General features: G+C 31.2%; 1 protein-coding gene across 9 annotated transcripts in view; it reads right to left on the reverse strand.

Annotated features, from left to right (window-relative positions):
* Positions 1-27942, reverse strand: part of Tlk (Tousled-like kinase) — an 83492-nt gene that overhangs the window by 14975 nt on the left and 40575 nt on the right. The window contains exons 1-3 of one of the 9 annotated variants that reach the window (XM_086836591.1): positions 22754-23257; positions 8771-8854; positions 51-352 (exon numbers count right to left, since the gene is read on the reverse strand). The exons of 3 other annotated variants lie outside the window; for them this stretch is intronic. In XM_086836591.1, coding sequence (XP_086692717.1) covers positions 51-89 — 39 coding nt within the window. In that variant the 5' untranslated portion in view covers positions 90-352; positions 8771-8854; positions 22754-23257. Of the gene's footprint in view, positions 1-50; positions 353-2615; positions 2868-8770; positions 8855-12945; positions 13021-22753; positions 26511-27942 lie in introns of those variants that run through there. 5 more of the 9 variants (XM_086836592.1, XM_086836593.1, XM_086836590.1 and 2 more) reach the window with 5 other exon arrangements.

A 27942-nucleotide genomic window follows, 5' to 3' on the forward strand; every position in this document is an offset into this window, starting at 1 on the left:
AATGGCTTGAAATATCGAGTAAACGTACTTCTGTATCTTTTTATACTCACTTTTGCATATTTAGGATTTCGGTTTTCAACAACGGACATGAAAATCAATTAACTTCGGGTCTGCAATTTTCACTGGTCTTCTCGTATTTTGTTTTTTGTTTTTGTTTTTTATTTTATTATTTTTTTTTTTATTTTTTGTTGTGTGTGTGTTTTTAACGGATGAGTTGAGTTTGAGTTGCACTTTTTTTGCGATTCGTAGTCGTCGATTTTTCCTCCATTTGATCTGTGCAACTTTCACCCGAAACAGGCCAACAACAAATGCAAGTGCCAAATGATTAACTTTTTCTACACACCGTCTCTACCTATTTTTTTGTTGTTGTTTTAGTTTTCGTTATTTTTATTTATTTAATTTTTTTTTGTTTTGCATACGGGAGAGTTAGTTAATGTGTTTGTGCGGACACATGTACGAATTGCTTTCCCAGGTCCCCGAAAAAAAAAACCAAAACCGAATGTCAGCTGACGTAATCGCGCAGCATAACAAATAACACAAAAAAATAAAATAAAATAAAAGATTCAATGTATAAAACAAAGTTTTGTGAATTGGGCGCGCGTGTGTCGCCGTCGTCAAGTTGAGTCAATCAACAAACACACACAACGCCCATATAATCGTCAGATGTGCACACGGATCTACACAGTGGAGCATCGTTAGCGACGACCATGAGATATCGTATATCCATACCCTATCTCGGACTTTGCCATCTTTCGCAAAATGTAAACAAAGCACAAATGCGATTACATTTTAATTTTTTTTTACATTACAGTCTCAATATTCGAGTTTCCACTGTAAATTATTGCATACATACACATAATTGTAAATTGTTAAGCAGTTGTCGCGCAATAAAAAATAAAAAAAAAAACAGCAAATCAGAGACTAAAAAACAGCGACTAAGAGAGATGGAGACAGGGATAAGGATAGAGGAGAGAAAGAAAAGTACAAATAAGAAAAGAAAATATAAATATAAATACAAATACAACAAAAAGATATGCTATCGAAGATCTTAAATAGCAAAATCTAGAAATACATATCAACTGGGTCAGCCAAAGATAATGATTTTTATTTTCCAACGAAATTAAAATATAAAATACAAGATTCCCTAGTTATTTGTACATTTAATACACAATGCCAATAAGAAATATGCCCACCTAATTGGACTTTAATTCGTAACTGTTTCCTATAAGAAATTCTAAACAAATCACATAATCAATTAGAACAAAATAGGGCAAGAAGAAGAAAGAGAGAGAAAAGGAGAGGCAAAAGAACAAGGAGGAAGGAGGAGGGTAAACACAAAACTAATTAAAATGTATAAAGCTTTAAGAGAGATGGGGGGGAAAAGCAAAACGTCTCAAACAGGCGACAGCTTTTGACGTTTATCGGCTTCTCTCTGTATGTCGTTTGTTTTGTCGTTTGCTTTTTGCCTGTGGTTGTTGTTTCCCTTTTGATAACGAACTGAGAGTAAAAGGCACACAACACAACACACGGGCGAGAAAAATAAAATAAGAGCCCCATGAAAACCACAGAGAACGAGAAACAACAAATTAACATGCTGCGAATGCTAAAACAAAACAATGGCAAAAAAACATTATAAAAAAAAGAAGAAAAAAACAGAGCGATGGCAAGAGGAAGAACAAGTGGTGCGAAAGAAGACGAGGAGAGAAACTGCAGCATAAGAAGCGAAGAGCAAAAGAGGAACCACCAACGACACAGTTAACTATGTTTTATGCTATTAAATACAGGAGTTTTTGTGAAAATTTATGAATTTAAATTAAGAGATATGTAAAATTAATTAATTCAAATTATTTTTTTTTTCCTTCTTCACCTGAACATCATTAGCATCATTAATCGCTTACGTTTCGCACATAAACACTGCAAGTGTTGCCAACTTGTATAAATAGGTATTTAAATATAAATATATGTATGTACATAGGGGACATAAGTAGCCAATTTGTTTTTCTTCTTACATACATAATATACATTTGTAAAAGCTAATTGAAGGACAGAACAATAAACAATTTTCGCAATACAATATATTTACTCTTTAGGTTTTGTTTACTAAGAGGCACTTGAAGTACATCTGTAGATACTATTTCATTGTGGGGAAATACATTTTGCAACCTGATATAATAACACATTGACATTGTCATAATTTGATTGAAATCAAACTTTATTGATTTTTATCGAATTGCACCTGCTGACCAAATAAAAGCCAGATTTTGGCGGAAAAACAGCTTAGCGGGCAGCACCTTTACTCTCGCAAAGTCGCGAGACATTGACGGCGTCTGATTATGTTGAACAAAAAAAAATAAAAGGAAAAAAACGGCCAGAATGACGACAAGAGATGGCGCGGGAGTGAGAGACCGCGAGAGAGGGGTGTTGCAGGAGAGTGAAAGAGAGCGACCCAGTCAGTGGAAAACAGAGACGACGACCCACGACAACAAAAAATGCAGCGAGTGACGACGAACGACGAGTTCGCTCTTCCTCTCTCGCCGCCACTCGTTCACACTTTGAAAACAGTTTAATTTACTATTTGAGCAAACGCAAAATGCAAAAACAATGAACACACTCACACTAGAAACAACAACAAAAAATCGGACGAAAGAGTGCCGTAATAAATAAAAATCAACTGACGCGATGTTTCGTCGTTTTCGCTTTGAGTTTTTACTTCTCTTTTGTTTTTTTTTCCCCCGTTTTCTTTCCGTTCTTCGCTTTTGCGTTTTTTTTCTTTCTTTCTTTTTTTTTTGGTTTGCGCTTCGTTTCGGCTGCGCGTGTTTTTCGTTTCAGTTATTATTGAGACTAAAAATGCGGCGTGAGATTTGATTGTGAGTAAGCGCAACGCAAAGCGCAAATCGTCAAAGCGGCGACGCTGACAGCGACAGAGTCAGCGGACACAACAGCGACGTCAGCAGCGGCAGAGGCGAGCACAAATGAAATAGTAGTAAAAATAAAAATATAAATAAAAGGCAAACACGTTCAAAAGTAAAAGCAAAGAAATTGAACAGGATAAACACGGGGATCAGTTCAAAATTATCACATTTTCAGCAAGGAAAAATCAAAATAATTAAATGTAAATTCAATATTTCAATCTCGTATTGAGAATTATCGAGATTTTAACAGAGGTTTTGTTAAAAAGCAAAGAAGATGGAAACAGTTTATTAATCCAATCCAAAAGGATATTTGTTTCCTGTGTTCCTTAGCGTTGCCACCTAACTAAAAAAAAGGTGACCGTTCTCGAATTCCTGCATGAATTTGATGTCCTATCATAAGCACAGAAGTCAGACGTGAAATTAGCTAGCAAAAATATTTTAAAAATAAATAAAATAGTTAAAAAATTCGCCTGCCTTTTTCTTTTGTGCCATTTTATTGTTGTCGCCGTGTCAACATCTAATATTTCATATGAGGTAATCGACTTTGTCTCTCAACCATTTTTCTGTTTATCAAAAATGTATAAAAATATACAGCGGCTAGAGAATAAAACGAAATGAAACAAAACAAAACCGAAAATTGCCAAAATACCAGACAAAGCAGCAGCAACAAAACATTACCGCATCTAGTTTTTTTTTTTTTTTTTTTTTAATAATATTATTTTTCTTTGGTTCTCTGTTGCTACGACAAATATTTGAATACCTTAGGCAAATGGAATTTGTAAGGAATATTTACATTAATACAAAAATAATATAAAAAAAAAACAAAATTGCAGGAAATAATTGGTTTATTTTTAGCGAAAGGGGGACATGGTTTGCTATAGTTAATGGCATAAAATGGGTTTCCTTATCAAGGGGAAATACTATATGTACATTATGTACCAAAAATCACCCGAGGAAAGAACATTCATTTATAACTATGTATGTTTGTCGGTACATATTAAAGATAACGAGTTCAAAGGAAGTGGCAGAAGCTCAAGGAAAGAGTGGGAAGTGTACCACGGTACTACTGTAAATATGTACCTCAATTTAAATTATTGTATTATTTGACCAACAGTACTGCCTCAGTATTTCTTTGCTAACGTATTACGATACTATTGTAAATAATATTGATTCCAGTGTAACCCATTAATACTCTACGATAGTACTCTAATTACAGTTCAACTTAATTCATTAATAACATCACTGTACCGCACAAAAACACTATTGTACCGCTCAAAATAAATAAACATTAATGCTTTTCATTGAACCTCTCTTTGTATAAATAAGGTACGGATATCGATTCGGGGGATAAAGTGTTGAGTGATTTCGTGAGAGAGGATGGTGATGAGATGGGTGACTCAGGGGCAGACCGACTATAGTCACTCATTTTTTTTTGTCCGATTCTTTTGGTCTCCATATTTATCGGGAGTTGCGCTTTAATCGCTTTTTCGTCGTCACCAGAAAGGCAGAAAAATCATTCAACTGGATGTGGAACGGGGGCGAGGTAGTGACGAAGGCCACGACGAGACAGGATAGCCTTCGATTGCCTTTTGGCTGTAGGTTAACCTGCAAGTTGAGTTCCCTATAAATCGGTATATATATACATATATATACCGGATTAAGCGGATATAGGAAAAAAGTATAATACGCACATTTATTGATCAGTTTTGCCTTATGACTGCTCTAGTCCTAATGCCTATAGGTTTATTGATTGATTTCACGTTTTCCCTTTTTTTTTTGTAGGTGTTCATACCAAAGTACAGACATTGCCCCCAAACTTTGCTCAACGGATTTCTGTTTTTGTTTAATTTTATTGCAATGAAAAAAAACGTGTACTTAAAATTGCTTAGATAAGATTTAATTAGAGCAAACAATTTAAGAACCCAAGCAAATGGGTTCACTCAAGAAAAACACAACTGTAAAAGCACAAATTTAATAAATATTTTGTAAATGTAAAAGAAATACATAATCAATTAATAATTCAATTCGAATTAATCTTATAGTTTATGGTAAATTTCACTTTTGTATTCAAATGTTCAAATTGAAATCCAAGTTTCAGTTGAAAGTTCAATCAAAGCAGAGCAACTCGTGAATATTTATCACCCAGACGACTAATTGTGACATACTTAGTCGTAAATAAGCGCTGGTCAGTACATTTGTATATAGGAGGCGATGTCTCTGCTTATTGTATTATATCTGGCTATATATACATATATATGTGGGCACATATGTATATAGTGCATATATATATACATACATATATGTATATATACATACATATATAGCAAACGAACAACCAGTCGACGAAGCAATGGCGCACTTTAATAATAAAAATCATTCATACGTAATTTCATTGGAATTTCACGCTGTTCTTTCACTTTGCCTTCTTTCGCCGCTATGCTTTGCACTCTGATTCTACTTTTTGATTCTCTCAGTGCCCCCAGATTCGTTGACCGTTTTACCCATTAATACTTCTCCGTAGTACCCCCATTTTTAGTATGTCTTTAGCTTTTCCCCCAAGGCATTTTCTTTACTAATTTAATTTATTGTTTATTTCTTCGGTTTATGTTGTGATTGATATTCCCATTAATATCACAGGGTAGAATAAATATATCAAGTTTATCCCTTACATTATGGTATTATGTATTATTTTTAATCAATTTAAACATAATATTTTCATAAGATGGAATGTAAAATATGGTATTACGTTTAAATATTATTTATTAAATATCGTTTGTTAATCCATTTTGTATTTCCATAATTCATTTTGACTTCGATTTCTCCCTTATCACTCTACAGTGGAAATGTTTGGACAACATGACGTATACGTAATGTGTGTTTTATACCCTTTCAAGGGTATAATTGTTTAAGTCAGAAGCTTGAAAATATATGAAGGAGGCATTTCCGACCCTATAAATCATATATATTCTTGATCAGCATTAACAGGCAAATCGTTCTGGCCATCTCAGGTAAAAAAAAAATTTTATAAATTTTTTGAAAATTTTATAAGGGTTACATCGTTAAAATGTGCAAAAATCTACACAAAATTTGAATTTTTCGTATTATTAAATGTGGTATGCAGATTTCTTAACCGACAAACAACTAGCACAGAAACGGCTTCCGAATTGAAATTAATGCATTTTTGACAAAGTTATGCGATTTTTAAACTTTGATTTTTCGAAAAAATTGTCATATAAAAATAACAATAAATATCTATTCGAAAAATATAAATATTTTAAGCTTAGTTAGCTTATATATTCCCAGCAATGGCATATAACCTCGGAGTTCCGATGTTAGTTTCTTTATTGTTTTGTTGTTGATTTTATCGATTCTGAAGTTTTTGATTGACTTAAGCCATTGCCATCATTTGACTTTCTGTCTGAACTTCCAACTCAACTTGGCCCTCTTTATTTAACCCTTACAACTGTCTCTGTACTAGTGTTTTTAGCTCTGGCCAAAGATTTGCATCGCACTGTTGGGTTAACGATTAGTGATGACAGGATGGGAGGAAAAGCGTATGTATGTGTTTGTTAAATTCTTTTGTACTGGAAATGCAATTGTCTCGCTTGCACCAACAACACCAACAACACCAACAACACCAACAACACCAGCATACACCTACAACAACAGCATACACCAACAACAACAGCATACACCCACAACAACAGCCACATCTGACTGCAAAACTAACGGTACCACAACACAAGTGAAGGGGTAAAGAAGAACAGAGAGGTGCATTGACGCAGGCATAAAAGCAGGGGGCAGTGCTACCTACACTGACCGACAATTCTGGATATAAATTTAAAATAATCTAATTTTACTTTATAAATTGGGGAAAATATAAAATGGGTCGGCAGATAAGAGAGCAATAATTTAGCGAAATATAACCTATGGGCTTGTGAATTGCAGGCAAAGCGTGAAATATCTTTACGAAAAGAAAAGCGATCTCGAAAGACCAAAAGAAATGGATCAAAGAGAAAAGAGAGGGGAAAATGAAATATAAGAAAGGGCAAGGAAGAAGAAAGAGAATTAGGGTAACAGGAAGAAATGTATATATAGCATACATAAGGAAGAGTACCAAAAAAGGAAGATGGCCTGCAGAGTAGGGTGAGTAAAAGTAGGGTGCAAATGATTTTGCTGGCCTGCGAAACACAGATGGCAACAAAACTGAAGCCAAAGCAAATATTTCCAACTCGCCTGGAAAATATGGAAAGTTCGTGTGCGTGTTTCCCTATACATACATATATATACATATATATGTATATGTGTGTGCGTTTTGTGAGCTTTGAGAGCATCCTTGTGGGGATGTGGGTGTGGGTACATAAATACACACATACATACATATATGTTTATATATGTGCATGTAGATGATATGTGTTGGTGTGCGTTTTGGGCCAAATGCATTTGGTGTTGCTGTGTGTGTGTGTGTGTGTGTTTCTGTGCACCTGCTGCACTCTAAAATCCACTTGTTCCCTCCTCAAATTTCAGCCACCACATCAACAGCCCTAGTGTTACACTGAGCAAAATGTTGGTGACATTTATTGACTTTATTTTTCTTTAGTTTTTACAAATTGTTAACCTCTTGAGTCTTTGTAATTCTCAATGGGTTCTAACTGTGTGTGTGCTCCATACAGATTAAAATATTAAATAGAAATACATGGATTAATTTTTCTCTGAACCTTATATATTATCCATATGGAATTGTTTTTCCTAAATTTCCACAAGGAATTTAGATATATAAGAAGAACGAATTAAAAAATTCCCTAAATAAACCACAATTTAGTTTATATTTGCTGAAATTCTTATATGTTTCATCTATGGAACTTACAGAAATAAACATATAATTTATCCGGAATAATCCTACATTTTTTCTTCTGTGTATAGCACATACCCTACATCCCTCTTCCATCGTCTCTCTCTCTTCGACCAACACTAGGTTTTCCATCAGCAGCTCCGTTTTCGGCTGTGTATCAATTTCAAAATGGCGGAGTGAATGTTGCCAAGGGGCAGAAAGGGGGAAGAGTAGGGTCGGTGAGGGGAGAGTGGGTATGTAGGTACATGTACATACATACATCATACATCATACATATATGTATGTACATATGTAAGTATGTATATATGTACATATGTTAGTGCGTGTCTCGCGCTATTTGGCGGAAGTCACAAACTTATTGGTTAGCAACGGACCAAAAGAGAGAGCCCAAGGAAGGAGCAGGAGGAAGGAAGAGGAGAAGGACGAGAAGCAAGAGGAGGAGGAGAAGAAGAAGAAGAGGGAGCTGGAGGAGCTGGGGGCAAGGAGGGAAAAGCCCGGAAAAATGGCGGACATGGCCTAGAGAAGTTCGAAGCGAGAGCAAAAGAAAAACAACAACAACAACAGTAAAAACTGTGAAAATTCTGCCCAACGATTGACATTTTCCAGGCTGGAAATAAGAGCTTTCCACAAATGCCAAGAAAAATGCAAGGAGAAAATAACATTGCACTTGGAAAACGGCAACTATCCATAATAAAATTTAATATAATAAGAAGTTCCAGTTCCTGCTCCCAATAATAGTTTTTATATCCAAATCCAAATAGTTTATGTTACTAAACAAAAAACTGGTTTTAAGAATGAATATCATTATTATATGTTAAAGGTTATTGGTAAAATACTAATCAAAAAATGTACTTCATTAGGAATTTTAATTTGTATCCCTCGTTCTTTCATTATTATATATATTTCTTGAGTTATTTAATCAATTAGTAACTAACTCGTCATGTAGAGATTAATTTATACAAAAAAAGGGTGTCTTAGCAATCATATTCTCTTTTAGAATACTCACATAGGACAGATACATCGCTTTGCTATTTCCATATAAAAGTATTTCAAGAGACAAATAATAAAAGAGAACTTGTTATATCCTTACCTGAAAGAAAAAGAAATGGTATTAAGTTAGTAAGAAATAATTGTACTTAGTAAAAATCTTTGCACAAATTAAAAAAATACATATATTATATATATAAACAAGTTAAAGAATAATCAATGGTTTATTTTATATATTTTTCAATGGCCAATGAAAACTTCAAAGATTTTAAGGGTATTCTATTTGTACAAATTAAGTTTACTATGACTATATTTATTTCAAAAACTATCAAATAATTAAAAGTCTTTATTAAACATTTTAACACATTTTTTCTTTTATAAAATGCTTTAATTCCCCAGAGTCCCGAAGTACCACACTAAAAATAAGTTATTGTCCTTGCAAGCAAAATTTTTTTGGACTTAAAAAATAAAATACGATTACAAACTGTCGGGAACTAGGATATTTTCATACATTCTTAATTTAATTAAATTGCAAAGAACTTCCAATACTTTGGCAAAACGGAAAAATTATTAAGGGGAAGTTTCCTGTCTTCACTGTTTATTAAAATTAAATTTGTTGCATATATTCTACATACTTATTACTCGAACAGCAGACGAAACGCTGCCCTGCTAAATATGCTACAAAAGGCAGTCGCTTCCTCTATTTCCACCAAAAAGACACAAACACACACACATACAACCACCCCCGTGGAAATGGAAAAACTAACTCAACATGACTCTGATTTCAACACATGAAAAAAACAACTGGCAAAGCAGGAAGCTACGAAGCCACCACCCACTCCACCATGTCCCGGTCACGATTTTTCCATTCGACACTTGTAATTCACCACAGTCCGAAAATGGGGGGAAGGAGGAAAGGAGAAGAAGAAGGAGAATAAGGAGGAGGAGGAGGAGGAGGAGGAGGAGTTGGCGTGCTAAATTATTTAAAATTTGCCCCAAAGAAGATGATGAAGAAGCGAGACTAAAACAAAGAATGTAATAAATGCTAAAAAGGTGAGTGGGGTGCAAAAACAAACAGGAGATGTTAAAAGGGTCCTTGTGCAAGGATACAAAATAAGTTAAGCAGAAAAAAATATATTTAAGGAGTTGGAAACAAGGGAAGAAAATTATTTAACAAAAAATTAACAACACCTAAATATATCTCTGAATTTCTACAATCTCTTAGTTATCGAAAAAATCGGAATTTTAATTAAGAAGCTATATTTGCTTATTGAAAATCGTATTTCCTTGAGTTAAAATTTTAATTTAAGTCAACTTTTTAATTTTAAACAATAGAAAAAAAGTATGGTGAAAAATAAACACCACCTAAATATATCATTGGTTTTGTACCACTTCTTAGTTATCGAAAAAATCGGGCAAATATTTGTGAATTATCAAAACAATAGAAAACAAAATCTTTATAAGGTAAATCCCCTAGGTTTTTAATTATATTTAAATATTTATTATTATATATACATATATATTTTATTATTTCGTATATTTATGTAATTCTTCTAACTTAAATTAATTAAATGATAATTAAAGTTAACTTCAAGTATTGAAAAACAATAGAAAGTGATTGAAACATAATTATTGATCATAGTTTATTTAAAAATAGGTATTTTGTGACTCCTATTTTTGTAAATCAACTTGAAAAACATATGTTTTCATTTAATAAATAAATAAACAACATTATTTAAAGGATTAACTATCCTATCGAGCGTGCACTGTATATAAAAAAAAGGAAGCAAACACTTTAACATGAAGAAGGAAGGAACGACACACGCAGGCGTGGGTTAAGGGGGTTAAGAGGGGGGTGTGTGTTGGTGTGTTTGTCTATGTGTGTTTGTGTGTGTCTCTGTGTGTTTGTGAGTGTGTGGGGACTTTCGGTGAAATGACTGCCTTTGGACATCGCATCCTCTTCTGTCGTGTCGTCGTTTGTCGGTTTTATGGTCTCGTCTCATCTGGTTTTCCTGGCTTTTCCTCTGGCTTTTCCTCTGCCTTTTATACAGTCCTTCCACTTCCACCTCCACTTCCTTTCCTTCCTCTCTCCCCTTCCAATTACCATTTAGCGTTGGTGGTTGGTTAACAATTTTTCTTCAAAGCAGTTTCTCTGCTTTTTGAATATTACAAAATTAACCAACAAATGTTTTCGTTTAGAAAAGTGTGTATAAATAAATAATTTAATAAATATTAAGAAATTAATATTCTACAAATTAAGATGTGTATATTTTATAAATATAAATAAAAAGGTACAAAATTAGACAATTTTTATTGGCAAAATAGGAATATGTACTTGAGAAAGCAGTCAAAAAATCGAGGTTGTATCCCAGAAACTCCATTTAGAAATGGCTTTATATAAACATATATAGTTCAAGTCTATATAAATATATATCTTTTTTCTTATGTTTGCGTGGGTGGCATCCAATTATTGAAACAATTTCATGGCATGTCACGCGATTAAAGTTAAACCCATTCAGAGGGAAAACAGAAAACAAAATTGGTAAAAGAAAGCTGCTGCAAAAATCATTGAAAAGTAAATGGAAAGTAAGGCATAAAATTAAAATTTATACGAAAATATTAAGAAATGTATATTCTGCGTATAAAGATTTCCTGTTACATTTCCTATTGCATTTTCCTTTCTTTCCATTTCCACTTTGGAAACAATTATCACAATGCTCGGCCCACGTTGCGTATGAATTACTTATTAAGTATACGCCAAGTTAACCCCAATGATATTTGCTTTTATTAGAAAAAGTAAGGGAGGAAATGTGGAGGGAAAATATATAAAAGGAAACAGAGATGAGGCGCCAAGCTTTGACGCAGAAAATATTAATTTATAAAAATTTAAGGAAATGTTTAAATAAAACATAATAATTGTTAGATGAAGGTATTATTTATTATTTCTATATATTTTTATTTTAACAATTTCTTTATTCCCCTTTTCTGCAAAAATAACATTTTCCTTCATATATATTTTTTCTAGAAAAAACAGAGGGTGCAAAAATGCCACCCACCCTCATCTCTCGTGTATTCTTTTCCATCTTCTTGGGTCACCCTGTTATATAATTAATGAGTACGTGTGTGTTTTATTATGTAGATACTTATGTAGCTGCGTGTGAGTGTGTTTGTTATATAATCGAAATGTAAATGTCAAAAGTACAGTCAGGATTCCTACATATAAACAACAAATCAAATATGCCCACAACTTATTAAAGATTAAGAAGCTCAAGACAAAGACTTAAGCAAGAAGCTAAACAAATTAAATTGGAAACATTTCAAAGTGAAAAAACTTAATAATTAAATTTAAAATATCAGAAATTTTCAAAAGAATATAATTATAAGCCGTACAAATATATTTCAATAATTTCCACAGTTTAATATTTTTATTGCCTTCCAAATGTATTATAATTTCAGTCAGAAGCTTGTAAATATGTGAAGGAATCATTTCCGACCCTATAAATCATAAATATTCATGATCAGTATCAACAGCTGAATCGATCTAGCCACCACAGGCTGAAAAATTTTTTAAAATTTTATTTTTCAAAATTTTATAAGGGGTTACATCGTTAAAATGTTCAAAAATTGACATACATTTTGATTTTTTTTAAATATTAAATTTAGTATGCAGATTTGTTAAGCGCCAAGAAACTAACACAGGAACGCTTTCCGAATTGAAATTAATGCATTTTTGACATAGTTATGGGATCTTTTAATTTTGATTTTCCTAATAATTATTCATATAAAAATTTCTTTGTTTGATTTTTTTTCCTGTATTGAACAAACACAAAACCAAAGCTAAAGCTAATATTTTTCCTAGACAAAGTTCCATCCAATATCAAAGGTTAAAATGGTTAACTTATTTTGAATTAGTTTGCTTAGCAATTATATTACTTTTCAACTTAGCTCGAGTGCGTAATGAATTTTGAACTTTAAACGAAGTATTTAACTTGAGAGTCATACTTTTGGACTCTGTATTATTATAAAATCCTATGGGATTGGTTTAAATTGTCGTAATATAACTAAATATATTATCTGCAATTAATTGTACTTTATTCCATAAATGCTTTGACAAAAAATATAATATTCTTTGGGAGGAAAAAATGTATTTAAAATGAATAATATTATATATTTCTTATTTTTTCATAAACTTACATACATATCAACTTATTAAAGTTAGTTTGGTCAAACACACGCAGAAACTTACCTAAAAAGAAAGGAAAAAGAGAAACATTAGATATGGACATACAATATAAAAATATTAAAGAGAATATAAATATGGGTATACATTATATTTTATAATACGAAATAGGAGTTCATTGAAAGTAAAAGTGAAACCTTATATAAATAAATACGTAGTTAAGTCATCTTACGATGAATCCTTGTGAATATCGATATTAAACTAAAAGGCTACACTATCGATATATCTTGCTTTTTGATCTATTTATCGATATCTACATTTCTCTCTTATTTAAACCATGACTTGGGGGAATATTAGCTTAAAATCGTTGTAAACAAATTGCATTTTATTGTACAATTATTTCTTCTCTCCCTTGGTGTAAAGTGCACTTTGTATTTCCCATTTTCATTTTAATTTTTTGCTTTTATTTTTCTTTATTTTTTTTTGGGATTTGCGTTCGATTTGTTATTTGTTGTTGTTTCATTTGTTGCTGGTCATTGAGTGCAACGGCATGAAAAAATAAAAGCAACAATTACAACAATCTCTTTAGAGAGGCAATTGCAATGTTCCTATATATATACGTATATATATACATACATACATATATATATATATATATATATATATTTGTATATTTGTAGGCCTGCGAGTGCGTTCGTATGTAAATTGCTTTGTTTATGTGCCAAAGCGAACACAAAAGTAAAGCGAATAAATCGGAAAGAGAGTGTGAGGGGGATATAAGATGGAAGAGGTATGGCATTGCTGAGAAAAAAAATATATATATGTATATGTATAAATAAATATATATGGTATGTACAAGTGTGTGTCAGATGTTTCCGATTACATAAATACAAATTTCAATTGAAAGTCGTTAAAGTGCAATATGAGAGAAAAAAAAAAAACAAAGAAATATAAATACAAAAATGTAAATAATAACAAATAAAGAATTTAAATGAATTAAAAATATAGAAACAAAATTAAGACTTTGTATTGGAGTTGCAAAAATATTAAAATCGATCTTTAAAAAACAAACCAATTTTTATATATTGCTTCTTATTTTTATTATTATTATTATTACTGGAAAATATTGTAATTGAAACAAAATAAATATATATGTATATTGCGATACGTTGCGATACGTTGCGATATATCAACAATAAATCTATATTCTATTAGATATACATATTAAACTCTGCCTAAGAAGAGCCTAAACTTAGTTTAAACTTTCAGATTTGAAAATAGTTATTTCAAGGTTTTAAAATTAAATCGGTAAAAAATAACACACTATATGAATTCGTTCGATACTATTAACATTCTATGTTAACTTTAAATACGATATTTTTTACGATACTTTAAATTTCAATATATCAAAGCTTATGATATTTTCAATATAATATTGAATGTAATATTGTAATTGTAATTACGATTTTTTAAATTTCAATATATCAAAGTTTGTTATTTTCAATATAATATTGAGTGTAATATTTTTTGTCAATATTTTATATAGAATATATCTCATCGATATATTTATGTATAGTATAGTAAAAATATATCGATCAATAAAAGTTACAATTATTTTGGGATGTAAGTATCTATTATTATTTTCAAGCTCTTCTACATTTTTTTTAATTTGAGTAAATCATTTTTAATATGAGCAAATATGAGATGAAAAAGATCTGTGATATAGTACAAAAGATTAAACGTATGTGTGTGTACGCCATGATTTCACCCCGTTTTGTGCATTTTGATGGCGTGCACAAAACTACAATGAAATGTAAACAATGAATGCGAAATGCGAAAAACTGCAATTGCAATAGAGCGAGCAGAGCAAGTACAGAGAATAAAATGCGAATTAATAAATGAAAATGTCAAATATGTGGCACACAATCGGACAAATAAATGTGAGATATAATTGTGGTAGTTATTTGTTTTTTTTAAGTAATTCGTTTTTTCCTGCTTTTCCTGCCAACATGTGTTTGAGTTCAAATTTTCCTTCTCTTCTTCTTTGGATCTTTTTTTTAATGGAAACTTCGATTCATTGAACTCCCTCTTACACACATACAAAACGCATATGTGTACCTATATCTATATCTATATATATATGCATTTATCTGTAAAGAGGTAAGAGGTAACAAGGGGGAGCAAAGGAAAAACCAGTTTTCCGTCTCAGTTTTTCTGTCGCCGAGTTCCAATTGCAATCGCAATTCCACAATTGTCAACTGCCTTTCTCAACGATTTTTCTTTTGGATTTGAATGCAATCGATTTAAAGACAAACAGATGTTTGTATATCTATATTTATAGTTATAACTATATATATTTGTTTACATAAAGAAAAAGACACATTTAAATAATACACAGACAAAGGGAAACACCTGTCTTTCTGCTCTCCTAAAAAATATCTTAAAAACCTAAAGAAATTATGTTTAAATTCCTCATTAATTCCCATTTTTAAAATTGCAAAAAAATCAATATTTACTTAATTTTTTTTGGCATAAATATATATTATTTAAAGGTAACCTCAAATGGGCAATGGTTTTTTGCTTGTCGCTAATTACAAAAATAGACATTTATTGCCATAAAAAAAAAACAAACAAAACAACAAACAAATTCCAATAATAAAAATAAATACAAAAACAATACCGATAAGAATGTTAAATAGGAGGTAAAGATAGTGATAATGTCAGAAAGCAGCAAAACAACAAAATTCAACATTCCATTGAGCGATGCAATGAATGAAATGATGCCTTTGCTAGATAAAGCATATATATATATATAGAAAAGTGTAATTTATGTATATTTTATACATACAGGATAGAATAAATAGCCTACGTATTTCATTTATTTCTTACAAATATTTTTCTATACCAACATTAATAGTTTTTATTACAGAAAGAATTAAGATTTGCTGCCTATAATGTTATTACTAAATATAATTTCTATACTTTCCAATGCAATAAATCTTATGACATATTTTGTAATAATTATTATACACATAATTATTATCTAACTCCTTTTAACATTATATCAATATTATTAGTTTTTTAATATATTTTCATATATTTTTCTTGGCAAGTTTTCTTTTACAACAACTCTTCTACTTTTTCTCACAACTCTTATACTTTTTCTAACAGATATTTTGTCCTAATTTGCAATACATAATATGTGGAATTAATCCTATAGCAATATTTTAAGAACATCATGTATAATATATAGAATATCATATTATTTTCCCATAATATATTTTCCCTTTATAAAAATACTTATATTTTTCTTATATATATATATTAAAAAATTAAATATTTAATAACCAGTGTTTGTTAAATATGATTTTACTGTAATATGTCTACTATCTTTCTCTCATTTAATTCACATTATTTTTTCTCACATTATCTTTAAAGTTTTATACGCTAAATTCCTATTAGCTTAGTTTAGCCCTCTCTCGCTCTGTCGGAAGTCCAATTGGAAATTGTGACTAGTTGTGAATTTGTTCGCTGGCCGCCTTCCCAATGATAATCCAATTAAATAACAACAGTTATAGATTTACGAGCATGTGTGTGTAGTGTGTGTGTGGGAATAACGAGTGTGTGATGCCATATGAGGGTCTGAAATCTCCCTTGCTCATTTACTCGTTGGATACGTATCTGTATTTGTATCTTTTTTCGTATCTGTATCTATACCTGTATCTGTATTTCTATCTGTATCTGTAAATGTATCTATGAGGTATAGATCTGTTTCTTTATCTATTTGCAATCCAAGTGCATTTATAAATCAGATAATCTGTGTGCTGACGTCTGTTCTCTTTCCAACTTCGATTTCTTACCCTTCCCCCACAATCACAAACACTATGCCCTTTTAATGGGTATTTTAATTCCAACAAGAGGTTTTGGGTTTTTATAATAACCTTATAAGGTAATACAGAGAGCTGAGTACAAGTTCAAAAATCTACTTCTACATAGTAGATATATAATCGAATTAATGATTAGCATAACTAGCAAGGGTATTCACACTTCGACTTATCGTAGTAACTGCTAGTTTTCTTGTATTTTTTGTTTACTTTTTTCTCTGCCGCAGAGAACTCAGAATGACGTCAACGTAATGCGTTGGCTTTTCCTTTATATTCGTTGCATGCATAAAAATAGCAAATAACAAAAAAAAAAAACACAAAACAAGGAAAGAAAAAAAATACAACAAGAAACAAAGAATAACTCATAGTGGAAAAGTTAAAGATGTTTAAAGAAAATAAATTCATTTAAAAATCGGTTGCTAACCAATTTTTTTCTATGATATGGAAAGCTGTATTTTTTTCGATATATTATATTTTTCTTGATAAAACTCTAAACCCGATACTGTAGGCTTATATCACCAACTGTGAACACATGGAAAAGAAAACCTTATAGTCGTAACGTTACGGATAAAATGCATTAAAACTGAAGGGGGGAAAACTATGTAGAGAAAACCCAGTAACAGAAAAAGGACTAACTGCCAGAAAAATAAATGCTGTCGACAGCAGGAAAAATTTGCACGTAAAGTACACAGAGTATGGAGAAAAGTAAGTAATAATAAGGGGACAAGGAAACAGGAACAGGAACAGGAGCAGAAAGGAGAGCTTACCCACACATAACTGTATACATAACTGCAGACATATGCTTATTTACATAATGGAATACACCACAGAATATAAAGAATATACATATATATATATATATATATATATATATGTATAACGCAACTGTACAACTACAAAGGCAAGACTTTTCCTTGTCATTGACGCTGTCGCCTTCTTTTATTTCTCTTTTGCAAGGAAAAGGACCGCGAAGCCACCACACAAAATACAACAACAGCAACAACAACAACAGCAGCAACAACAACAGCATAGAACACCAATAATTACACCAACAACTACTACAAACAAGGTCCTCAAAGGCAGTTAAATCTCGAAAGACGACCCACCAAGGGACCATACAAAGCTAGAAAGTTCCTGACGCTAAAATAGTAAACAGCACTTGACAAAAATTTCACTTTTAGTTTAGTCTTGTATTGGAAAATTGTGTTGGAATTATATTACACATAAATTTATAAAAAATGTAACTTAAAAGGATTTTGTAGTTTTGGTCAAACTATAAATGTAATAATTTTATAAATAATAAATGTAATATTTTATTATTTATTTTATTTTATATTTGATTTCATATATTATCATTATCGAGCTAGCTTTAATTAAATCCTGTAAACCTAAAAATGTGTGCTCCTTAATCACTATGTAATTGACACCATTGTCGGGTGTCCCTTATTTTTATTAAAATCTCTTTTATATTTATTCAGGTTTTTTTCTGTTTTTTTTTTTTTTTTTTTTGTACGTGTGTTGGTTATTATGCGAAGTTGAGCAGTTTTCTTTCAACAGCAGCTGCTCCTTATTTTTCAGGGTATTTTTGCATGAGTATCTGTGTGCGAATGCCGTTTATTTGTAGGTATTTGTGTGTGAGCTTGCAGTCGCAAAAGGTGATCAAGAAATATATAAGTAAATATATATGAATAACAATAAAACCTACCACAGGAAGGAACATTTTAGAATTATTTTTAATGAAAAAAAAATACTACATAAGGTGCTAAATAAATATTTAATTAATTTTTGTTATATCACAAAAAACAAAATTTTAAGAACGAAGCATTTTGAATTTTTAACAAGTTCAGAAAATACTACATATACTTCAGTATTTTAAATATATAAATATTTTCTTAAGTGTATAATGAAAAATGACAAAGCAATTATGCCAAGATTCGTATTAATTTCTTATAAATTTCAATTGTTTTGTGATCAAATTATAATTTTATAGTCTTTTTTTTTTTTAAAATTCAAATATTTAATATAAGACCATAATAATTATATTTTCCTGTATATATTCTTGAATTCCTGCCCAAGGATTTTTTACTTTTTTGTCGAAGGGAATTAATGAACGAAGGTGGTGGTGGCACTGGTGAATAAAATAAAATGTTTGCCCCTATACTGGGTATTCTCCCCCTGCCTCTTTTGTTTATATACAAATATGGCCTATGTATTCTGCATTGTCTTGCCTTTTATTTTATATATATAAGTATATTTTAGATGTATGTATTTGTATCTCAACTCTCGACAAATGGCCGTTATTTGTGGGTTTTGATTTTTGTGGAAAGACAGGGGGAAAAACTCACAGATTCCCCATATATATACATATGTATAAATATATATAATATATATACACATATTTATGCACCTTGGACGAGGTCAAATTTACACGAAATTTTTGTCAAACTAGAGAGGAAAAAAATATTTAAAAAACAAGTGGGAACGCTAGGGTGAAATGTGCTCGACTATGAGATACCTGGTATATCCATAGCTCCAAGTAAAATAGATATGTTTTAAGGGATTGATAAACTATTGAAAAAAAAGTCCGTTTGAAACTAAATACTTTAATAAATAATAAATCATTTTCAGAAATTTATTTAAAATTTTCTTGTTTAATTTAAAGCAGAATGCCCTGGAAGTATCTCACAGGTGAACTATCTTATATACGACTTTAGCGTTTTTACCTTTTCAATTTCTATTAACTAAGTAATACATCAACCTTAATACTTATTTAAACCCTAAATATTCCACCTGTCTATTAGCTCAGTTTTATTTTCGTCAATGACCTGAACCTTAAACCGTTTTTTTATTTGTTAAAAGAAAAATGCCACCACCTTGGATGGATGTATGACGCCAACTACTTGTATCTGGGGTTGACACACCGAGCAATAATAATAATAATAATAATCAAGGGGTTGGGGATGATGATGATTATTGTGTCTCGGGGGGACTTTGACCAAGAAAAAATGAAAAATAAAACAACAGCGCAAAAGAAATGTATTGAAATGCGCAGTTTTATATTATTATTATTATTTTTATTTACTATGGGAAGGGAGGTGGAACTGAAACTTAAACAGAAATGTAAGCCCTGTCACATTTAATGCGTAATTAACATGTTCTCAGACAAGGCAAAAACCAGAGACGCAACAAACCAAAAGATAGATAGACAGAGAGAGAGAGAGAAGGTTACAGAGAGGGAGAGAAAGAGATAGAGCAAGATAATGTATATTTTTTGCCCTTTTTTTTTCTTGGGGTTGCAAAATATTCCTTTCAGAGAGAGGGCTATAGTCTAAACCTAAACAAAAATGAAATCACATTCGTTCATTCCAATTATCTTCAATGCACACAACACACAGACAAGAAGATACAGATACATTCTGTATCTAGATACAGAATTTCCGCCTTAGGCTCTTGTTTAATTTCCATAATGTTCCATGACGTTTCTCGATTGTGTTTCTATGAGGTCAGTTCTCTGTATTTTCACCTGGCAATGAGGATTTATTGATTTTGAATAGTAAAAATAAAGGAGAAAAAAGTATCTTTTACGAGAAAGCAACTATAGTTTGTTTGAATTTTATGTAAATCAAACGATTTTGTTCGAGTTTTATATACATATGTATGTATTTAACATTTTTATGGGCCACTTTTCTATTTTTAATTGGGTTTTCCCTGGTATTAATCGATTTTGAATAGTAATAATATGTATCTTTTTCTAGAAAATCGGTTTTAATTTTATGAAAATCGGAATACTATATAATATGACTGGCAGAGAAACGGTTGATAAATGTAGAGGATTAGTAAAGTATCTATGAGCTGCAATTAATTTATGATCAGTAAGTATCAATGAACATTAAGTAACTATGATCAGTAAATAACTATGTTCTGTAATTAATTATAAGCAGTAAGTATCTATGTTTAGTAAGTAATTATGATTAGTAAGTATCTATGACAAGTAAGTATGTATGATCAGTTACTAACTTTGAACACTAACAAACAATGACTTGCAACTTTTGTAACAACACGTATCTGAGACCTGGCTGGTAGAAGACACTTCGTTCCGGGGATGCTAGAACCAGTTGGGAATCATATGCGCAAGTAACTATGAGCAGTAAGTAACTCTGAACACTAAGTAACTATGAGCAGTAATTAACTCTGAACAGTAAGTATCTATAACCAATAAGTAGCTCTATCCAGTAAGTAACTCTAATCAGTATGTATCTATGATCAGTAAGTATGTATGAACAGTAAGTAGCTATGATCAGTTACTAACTTTGAACACTAATAAACAATGACTTGCAACTTTTGTAACACAACACGTATCTGAGACCTGGCTGGTAGAAGACACTTCGTTCCGGGGATGTTAGAACTAGTTGGGAATCATATGCACAGATGTGCGAAATTTGTTTTGGATCAAATTTAAGCTATTTGAATTAAACTATGGAGTTATTCTTCTATATAATTTTACTAATATATAAGTCGGAGCATGGCGAATCGGTGGACTATATATATACATTAATATAGCTTCAATAGGAACAATAGGAAATTTTTTAGAAAAAGAAATTATAACTTTTGCAGTTTTCAACGGATTTTCAAATTTAATATAAAGCCATTATATCTATATTTTTGTGTATAATTTTATGAAAATCAGACTACTATATCATATAGCTGCCATACAAACGATCGTTAAAAATAGAGGAAAAATAGATTCCAACCCAACCCTTATAAAAACAAATACTCATATATTTCCCTACAGTTACATTTTAATTATCTTCCCAATGAAAAACTATTCAATTCCCAAAATTGTTTTCGTTTAAAAAAATCTGTATAAATATAGAACACAAAAAAACCAATACAAATCCCATTCAATCTTTCAACTAAACAAATACTTGAAAATAAAACCCAACGAAAATGGCAAAAGCTTATTGAGTATACATCGAATAAACCGAAACGAAATTGAATCATATCGAAAAGAAAACATCAATGCTACATAACAGACACTCTCATATATCTTTATATATATATTTATATCTATGTATATCTATATAATTCCCAGTCTCCTCAATAAAGAGAATAATTAGAAAGAAAAAAGGAAACTTGCAACGCATAAGTTTGCCTGAATGCACTACAATAAATGCGATATGATTAGAAGCCCAAAGTAAAGCCGAAACAAACACTATCTAAATATATAAATATTTATATACAAATATATCACACTTTATAAGGCCAGAGACACGGAAAGACGAGGCGATGTATTGACATTGACATTGAAATGCATTTTCTATGTGAAATAGTTGAGCAGCGGAGGCAGCAAATTGCTCTATATAAATAGTTTAAGGGTTATTCAGATATATACATATATTTATATATAATATATATCATTATAAGGGTGATAAAATGGGTGTATAACCGGCGTTGCGCCTGATTAAACAGGAGCAGCAAATAATGTATATTTCTAGAGGGGGTTATGACTCATTCACATCAATAACTACTGAAAATTATTGTTATTCAGAATATTTCATCATCAGCTCATCCAGATTAGAAGAATTAGTGAGTAATTCTAGTATATTATAGTTGTAGTTTGTTGCAGAGAAGTACTTATGAAAAAGGGAAATTAAAATGCAGTAAGAACTATTGAACCTAAATATTAAGGCTGCGATGTTGAAATTTTTGTGAATTTTTAATGGATATGTTATTGAATAAATCCCTGATAATTTATTTAAAATATATAATGAACAAACGTTTAATATAATTTGACAGCTAAGCTTGAAGTTGCTTATAAGATTTGGCTAGAGGTCATTTTAAATTCGTTGTTGAGTTTTAAGTAGTACTTGTGAGTTATTGTTGAATTTATGTTTGCAGATTTTAAATAATAAAAAACCATGTTGAAATTGAAACTTACATAAAAATCTTTATAAAACAAATAATAAACTTCATCCTCGAGATTGTTGTTATTATTGTTCTGTAGTAGTAGTTGCTGTTGTTGTTGTTGTTGCAGAGGTTGATTGTTATTGTTGTTGTTGGTATTATTATTATTATTATTATTGTTGTTGTTGTATATACTATAACTTTGATAGCTGTTGTGACAACTGCTATTACTGCTATTGTTATTGTTATTATTGATTATTTGATTGTTACACAGCAAATGTTGTTGTTGCTGTGGCAATAATATGATTTGCTGTTGTTGCACTTGCAATTGGTGCTGCTGTTGTTGATAATGATGTTGTTGTTGTTGTTGGTGAAAGTGATGGTGGTAATGTTGTTGATAGCTGGGCGCCTGCAATTCCCAATTTTGCATTGCACACATGTAGAAACACTGTCACGCACATATAACATATATATTTATTTATTTTTTTTATTATTTAAAAACCATATATTCTTTGTTGTATCCTTTGTATTTATGTGGCTGGAGGGGAAAAAATGACACAAGAACAAAATAATATAACACACAATTTGCATAAAACACTTGTTGAAACAATTGCATTCGTAAATAATTAAATTGAAATTATTTTATATTGCATTGATTTTTCATTTATTTTCTTTTTGAATGTAAATTCATTTGGGTTTTGGTTTCTTTAAGCTTAAGCACTTTTTGTTATTAATGGTGTTACTTATAAAATTTTATTTTATTTATTTGTTTCATTTTATTTTGTGAAATGGTGTTCTTTAATATTTCATATTTTTCATTCATTTATTTTCTTTTGTATTACTTTATGTTTACACAATTTATTACTTTAAGTGTAGTTTCCCATTTTTATTAATTTTTTTATTTATTTGATTATTTTTTTGTTTTCTTCTTCCTTTGCTGCTCGTTTTTATAATATTATATTTTTTTGCGCTTATTTAAACTTGAAATGAGCTCAAGGTAAAAAATTTGTATCAACGACCGAAGTGACATTCGACGACAGCGGTGGCACTTAAAAAAAAAATGCCCACGCGTCAAGTAAAAACAAAATCAATACAGCAAAAATATTTTAAATTGTATTTATATTAATTTAATTAAAATTTAATTAATTAAAACATGAGATGCAAAAGCTGACACACTTAGTAACAAAAACCATATAGATACATACGCATAATGGGAAATGCAAAATAACAAATACGATTTAGCCGAAGGAAAATCCCTCCCTCCAACTCTGTGCACCACCCACCAGACTCCCCCTTCCGCTTTCCACTTTGCCCTGCCCCTCCTTGGCATTCCTCTTTTCCTTCTTTTTCTGCTGCTTTTCCTTCTTCATGTCCTTATCCTTGTGTTTCTCCCTCTTCTCTCCGTCACTTTTATTCTTTTTTCCCTCTGCTCCTTATTTGTTGTCCTCTTATTCCCCTATTTTACTTCTTTCTCGTCCTCCTTCTGTCCTCCTTGTGCCTCTCTCCTCTTTCGCTTCCTCTTCAACTCGTCTTTGCCTTGTCTCCACCTTCTCTGCAACTCCTCTGCGCCTTCTTCCACCTCTCCTTCCCCACCTCCTCCTTTTTACTTATTCTTCCCCTCCTCCTTTTCATCGTCGCATAGCCTTCTTCTCCGCTTTTTGTTGTTCTTGTTGTCAAGCGGAAATATTGTGTATGCCAAAAAGCAATTGCAATATTTGGACATGGCAAAAAAAAAAAAAAGAAAGAAGGGAAATAAATAGGGGATATTTGGGAAATTGGGTTGGTGACTATGCGAGGCGGAAGAAAAAGATAGAAAAATGAGAGGATACCAAAATACAGGAAAAGATATTATTAAATATTTATAATTCACCTTTTAAAGAGTATAATATGTATAGGAAAGTTAATACAACATCAACAGGCGCATCAATTTAGCCATGTCATGACTTCAAATGACTCATTTGAAGCAGTGAATACCTCTCTGAATACCTCTGGAATTACTCAACCCAATAAATCAATAAATAACCTATGCCATCATAATTTTACCAGTTAATTAATTATGTGACAATTTTTTTTTTGGTTTCGGTAATATTGCTGATGTCACAAACAAAAGTGGCATTATCGAAATCATAAATAAAAGGCCTCGAAATGAGTCAATGTGATGATAAATTCTTAAGTCTTCTCTCAGAAATTCTCGACATTTCTTGGCTATCTCATCTGTTTTTTTTTGTTCAGATCTTCTCAACAGATTTTTTCTGACTCACCAAAAGGCCGATACCGAAATGTATCGGATCATAATCTATATATATTTTTTGAAATATATCTATATAGATATGCATCTTCAATTTTCAATTATTATTTATACTTATATACATAACTTAAACAGGGTATTGAGATTAGAGCACACATTAGCATTTTTATACCCTTGCCAGGGTATTATATTTATAGTCAAAAGCATAAAACTTATTGAAGGAATCATTTCCGACCCTATAAATCATATATATTCTTGATCAGCATCAAAAGCTGAATCGATCTAGTATTCTCAGGAAGAAAAATTTTTTTTTTTTTTTTTCAAAATTTTATAAGGGGTTACATCGTTAAAATGACAAAATATTTGAAAAAAATTTAACATTTTTTAATTTTAAATTGAGTATGCAGATTTATAAACTTTCGAAAAACTAACATAGAAATGCTTTCCGAATTAAAATGAAAGCATTTTTGGCTAAGTTATGATCGATTTCCTGATCCAATTTCAGCCTTTAAGGGTGTACAAGCTTCGGTCTCTCGAAGTTACATTCTTTTCCTGCCTTACTTGATTTTGTAAATTAAATGGGCAAAGAGAGACAAAAAAATAAAACAGAAATGAGTGGGTAATGTCAAGTGGAATTGGGGGAAAGATGGGCGTGGGGTATTGGAGAGCATGTGCAAATGAGTGCATGAATAAATAATGCATAAGGGAATGGAGGAATCAAGTGGGAAGGGGAGAGTAAGAGCAAAAAAAAAGGCAAAGAAAAGCAAGGGAAAACATTTTTCGAGCTCGTTTTTATCTATATTAAAATGGGAAACCGAATAAATATAAGTACAAATACATAGAGTACTGTCAATACTTGAATGTTTTTGCATTATTAATATTCCAAAGTAACAAGAATTTCAGTATTTCTCATCTCTAAGAAAATGGTATCGATATATTGTTAAAATATCAATAGTATCGCAAGTTGCTTTTGCAGTACTTCTCATTCTTAAGTTACTTATCAAAAGGCACCTGGAAAAATAGGTTTCTCTAATCCCTTTTTCTAGTAAATTAATACACCCTTTTTTGTTTTTATGTTTATGGTTTATTTAGCGAATTTTCACTGTACTTGTGTGCTTTTCCATCGATATGATATGTACGAAATGAAATGGAAAACTGTAGGCATCAAGTAGCAAACTCAAGCTGGCTTCGAAACTTGGTCCCTCAGTTGTATATAAATGTATCTGTACATATACAGATATGTATGTATATATTCGCCTGTATTGCCGTATCTGTTTGGCCACAACGGCAACAACAATCAACTTGTGTACATAATGTGTATCTGTATCTAAACAAGCGACAGGCAAAAAAAAATACAAAAAAAAAACGGAAAAAGAAAAATAGGGAGGCGGAGAAGCGAGCTTCAACCATTGAACCGGTTGAAGTCATATTCGCCACTGTACAAGACCAGGAAGAAGAAGCAGAAGAAGACAGGCAACACCACAAACAACAACAACTACTTTAGACCGATAAGTCTCAAAACCGTTGACAGCAAAAAAAGCAGAAAAAACTACGCAAAAAAAGAACTCCAACAGAAATTTTGCCCATAAAAGTGGTTCCTACTTACTAGTTGCTAGTTACTTAAACTGAGTCTCTCAGTGGGGAAATTCCAGCATTGCAAACTGCCAAAAACATACACTTTAAATATGAAATACAAACTCCTTACATTTGTTTGCTTTTATGAATGAATAATTAGATTTCTGTAAAGTATATATTTCAACAAAGATGCCACTTGTATTGTAGCCAGAGAATTAGAGATGATACTTTTTCGATAAAGAGTTTTCAACAACAAAAGCTTGCACTCTCCTTAATTCCTTTCAGGACCTTTTTCCTAATTGCTCTTGTTATATTTTAAGTCTAATTCTTGTTTAAAATCTTGATCATTTCTCATAATTAGTCATTATTTTAATATATTATATTCTTAGCCATCTGAAATTGTAAAATCTTGGAAACTTTAAATTCTACAGACTATATCAACTCAGATAACAAACCGAAATAGCTAGCCACTTGTTTGTACAACAGATTAACTGATTAGCTTTCGTGGCGTTTAGTTCTTGAAGTAAGAAATTAATTAAATAAAGCCCCGAGAGGTACAAACCATACATTCATGACTATATATACATATATATATTTCACAGTTGCTGTTTGCCTTTTTGACTTCAATAGAACGAAAAAAAAGAAAAAAAATTATGTATACACAACCCGAATCGGTTTATGCCCGGACGGACATATGTGCTATATATTGCTTTATTTACAAATTAATATATAATGTATTTGCATCTATATATATGGGTGTGATGTCACCGACAAATTTCAGCCGTTTGAGTTCTATTTATTTATTTATTTTGTATTTTTTTTTCGAGTCCGATTAAACCCCTCCCCTCACACACACCCCCTCGAAGCACACACACAACACACACCTTTTCTGATAGTTTCTGGCTCATTTTGTGCCGAATTCGGACTCGAGTCAAATTCGAATTTCGATTCGGATTCGGATTCAGAGTTCGAGTTCGCCACGACAACGAAGTCGAAAGCAAACAGCATAAAAAAAAAATATAAATGTATATATATAAACGAGACAAAAGCCGGAAAATTTAGTTCAAACCCCCTTGCCCCTCTGGGCTTGTGTGTGTGTGTGTGTGTATCTGGAGTTTTGTGTTTTAATTCTAATAAGAAAGAAAAAAGCATCTGCAGCACTGTGGCTTGTTGAATGAATCAACGAAAAGTACAGTGAATACACATTGATATGACCAGTGAACTAAAATATATTTTAAGTTCTAAAAAAAACAATTTTAAGAAGTATTTATTGTAATGGCCCATATATTTCCCATAAATTATAATTTACTAGATTTTATTGTTCATAAGGGATGGTTAAAAATTAATGACTTTCGACTTTTAATTCAAAAGTCATTAATTTATTAGATATTCTAGCATTA

The sequence above is a fragment of the Drosophila serrata genome, unplaced genomic scaffold (genome assembly GCF_035046125.1).
Source record: "Drosophila serrata isolate PLE 108 unplaced genomic scaffold, ASM3504612v1 contig_285, whole genome shotgun sequence".
Taxonomy (NCBI): Eukaryota; Metazoa; Arthropoda; class Insecta; order Diptera; family Drosophilidae; genus Drosophila; species Drosophila serrata.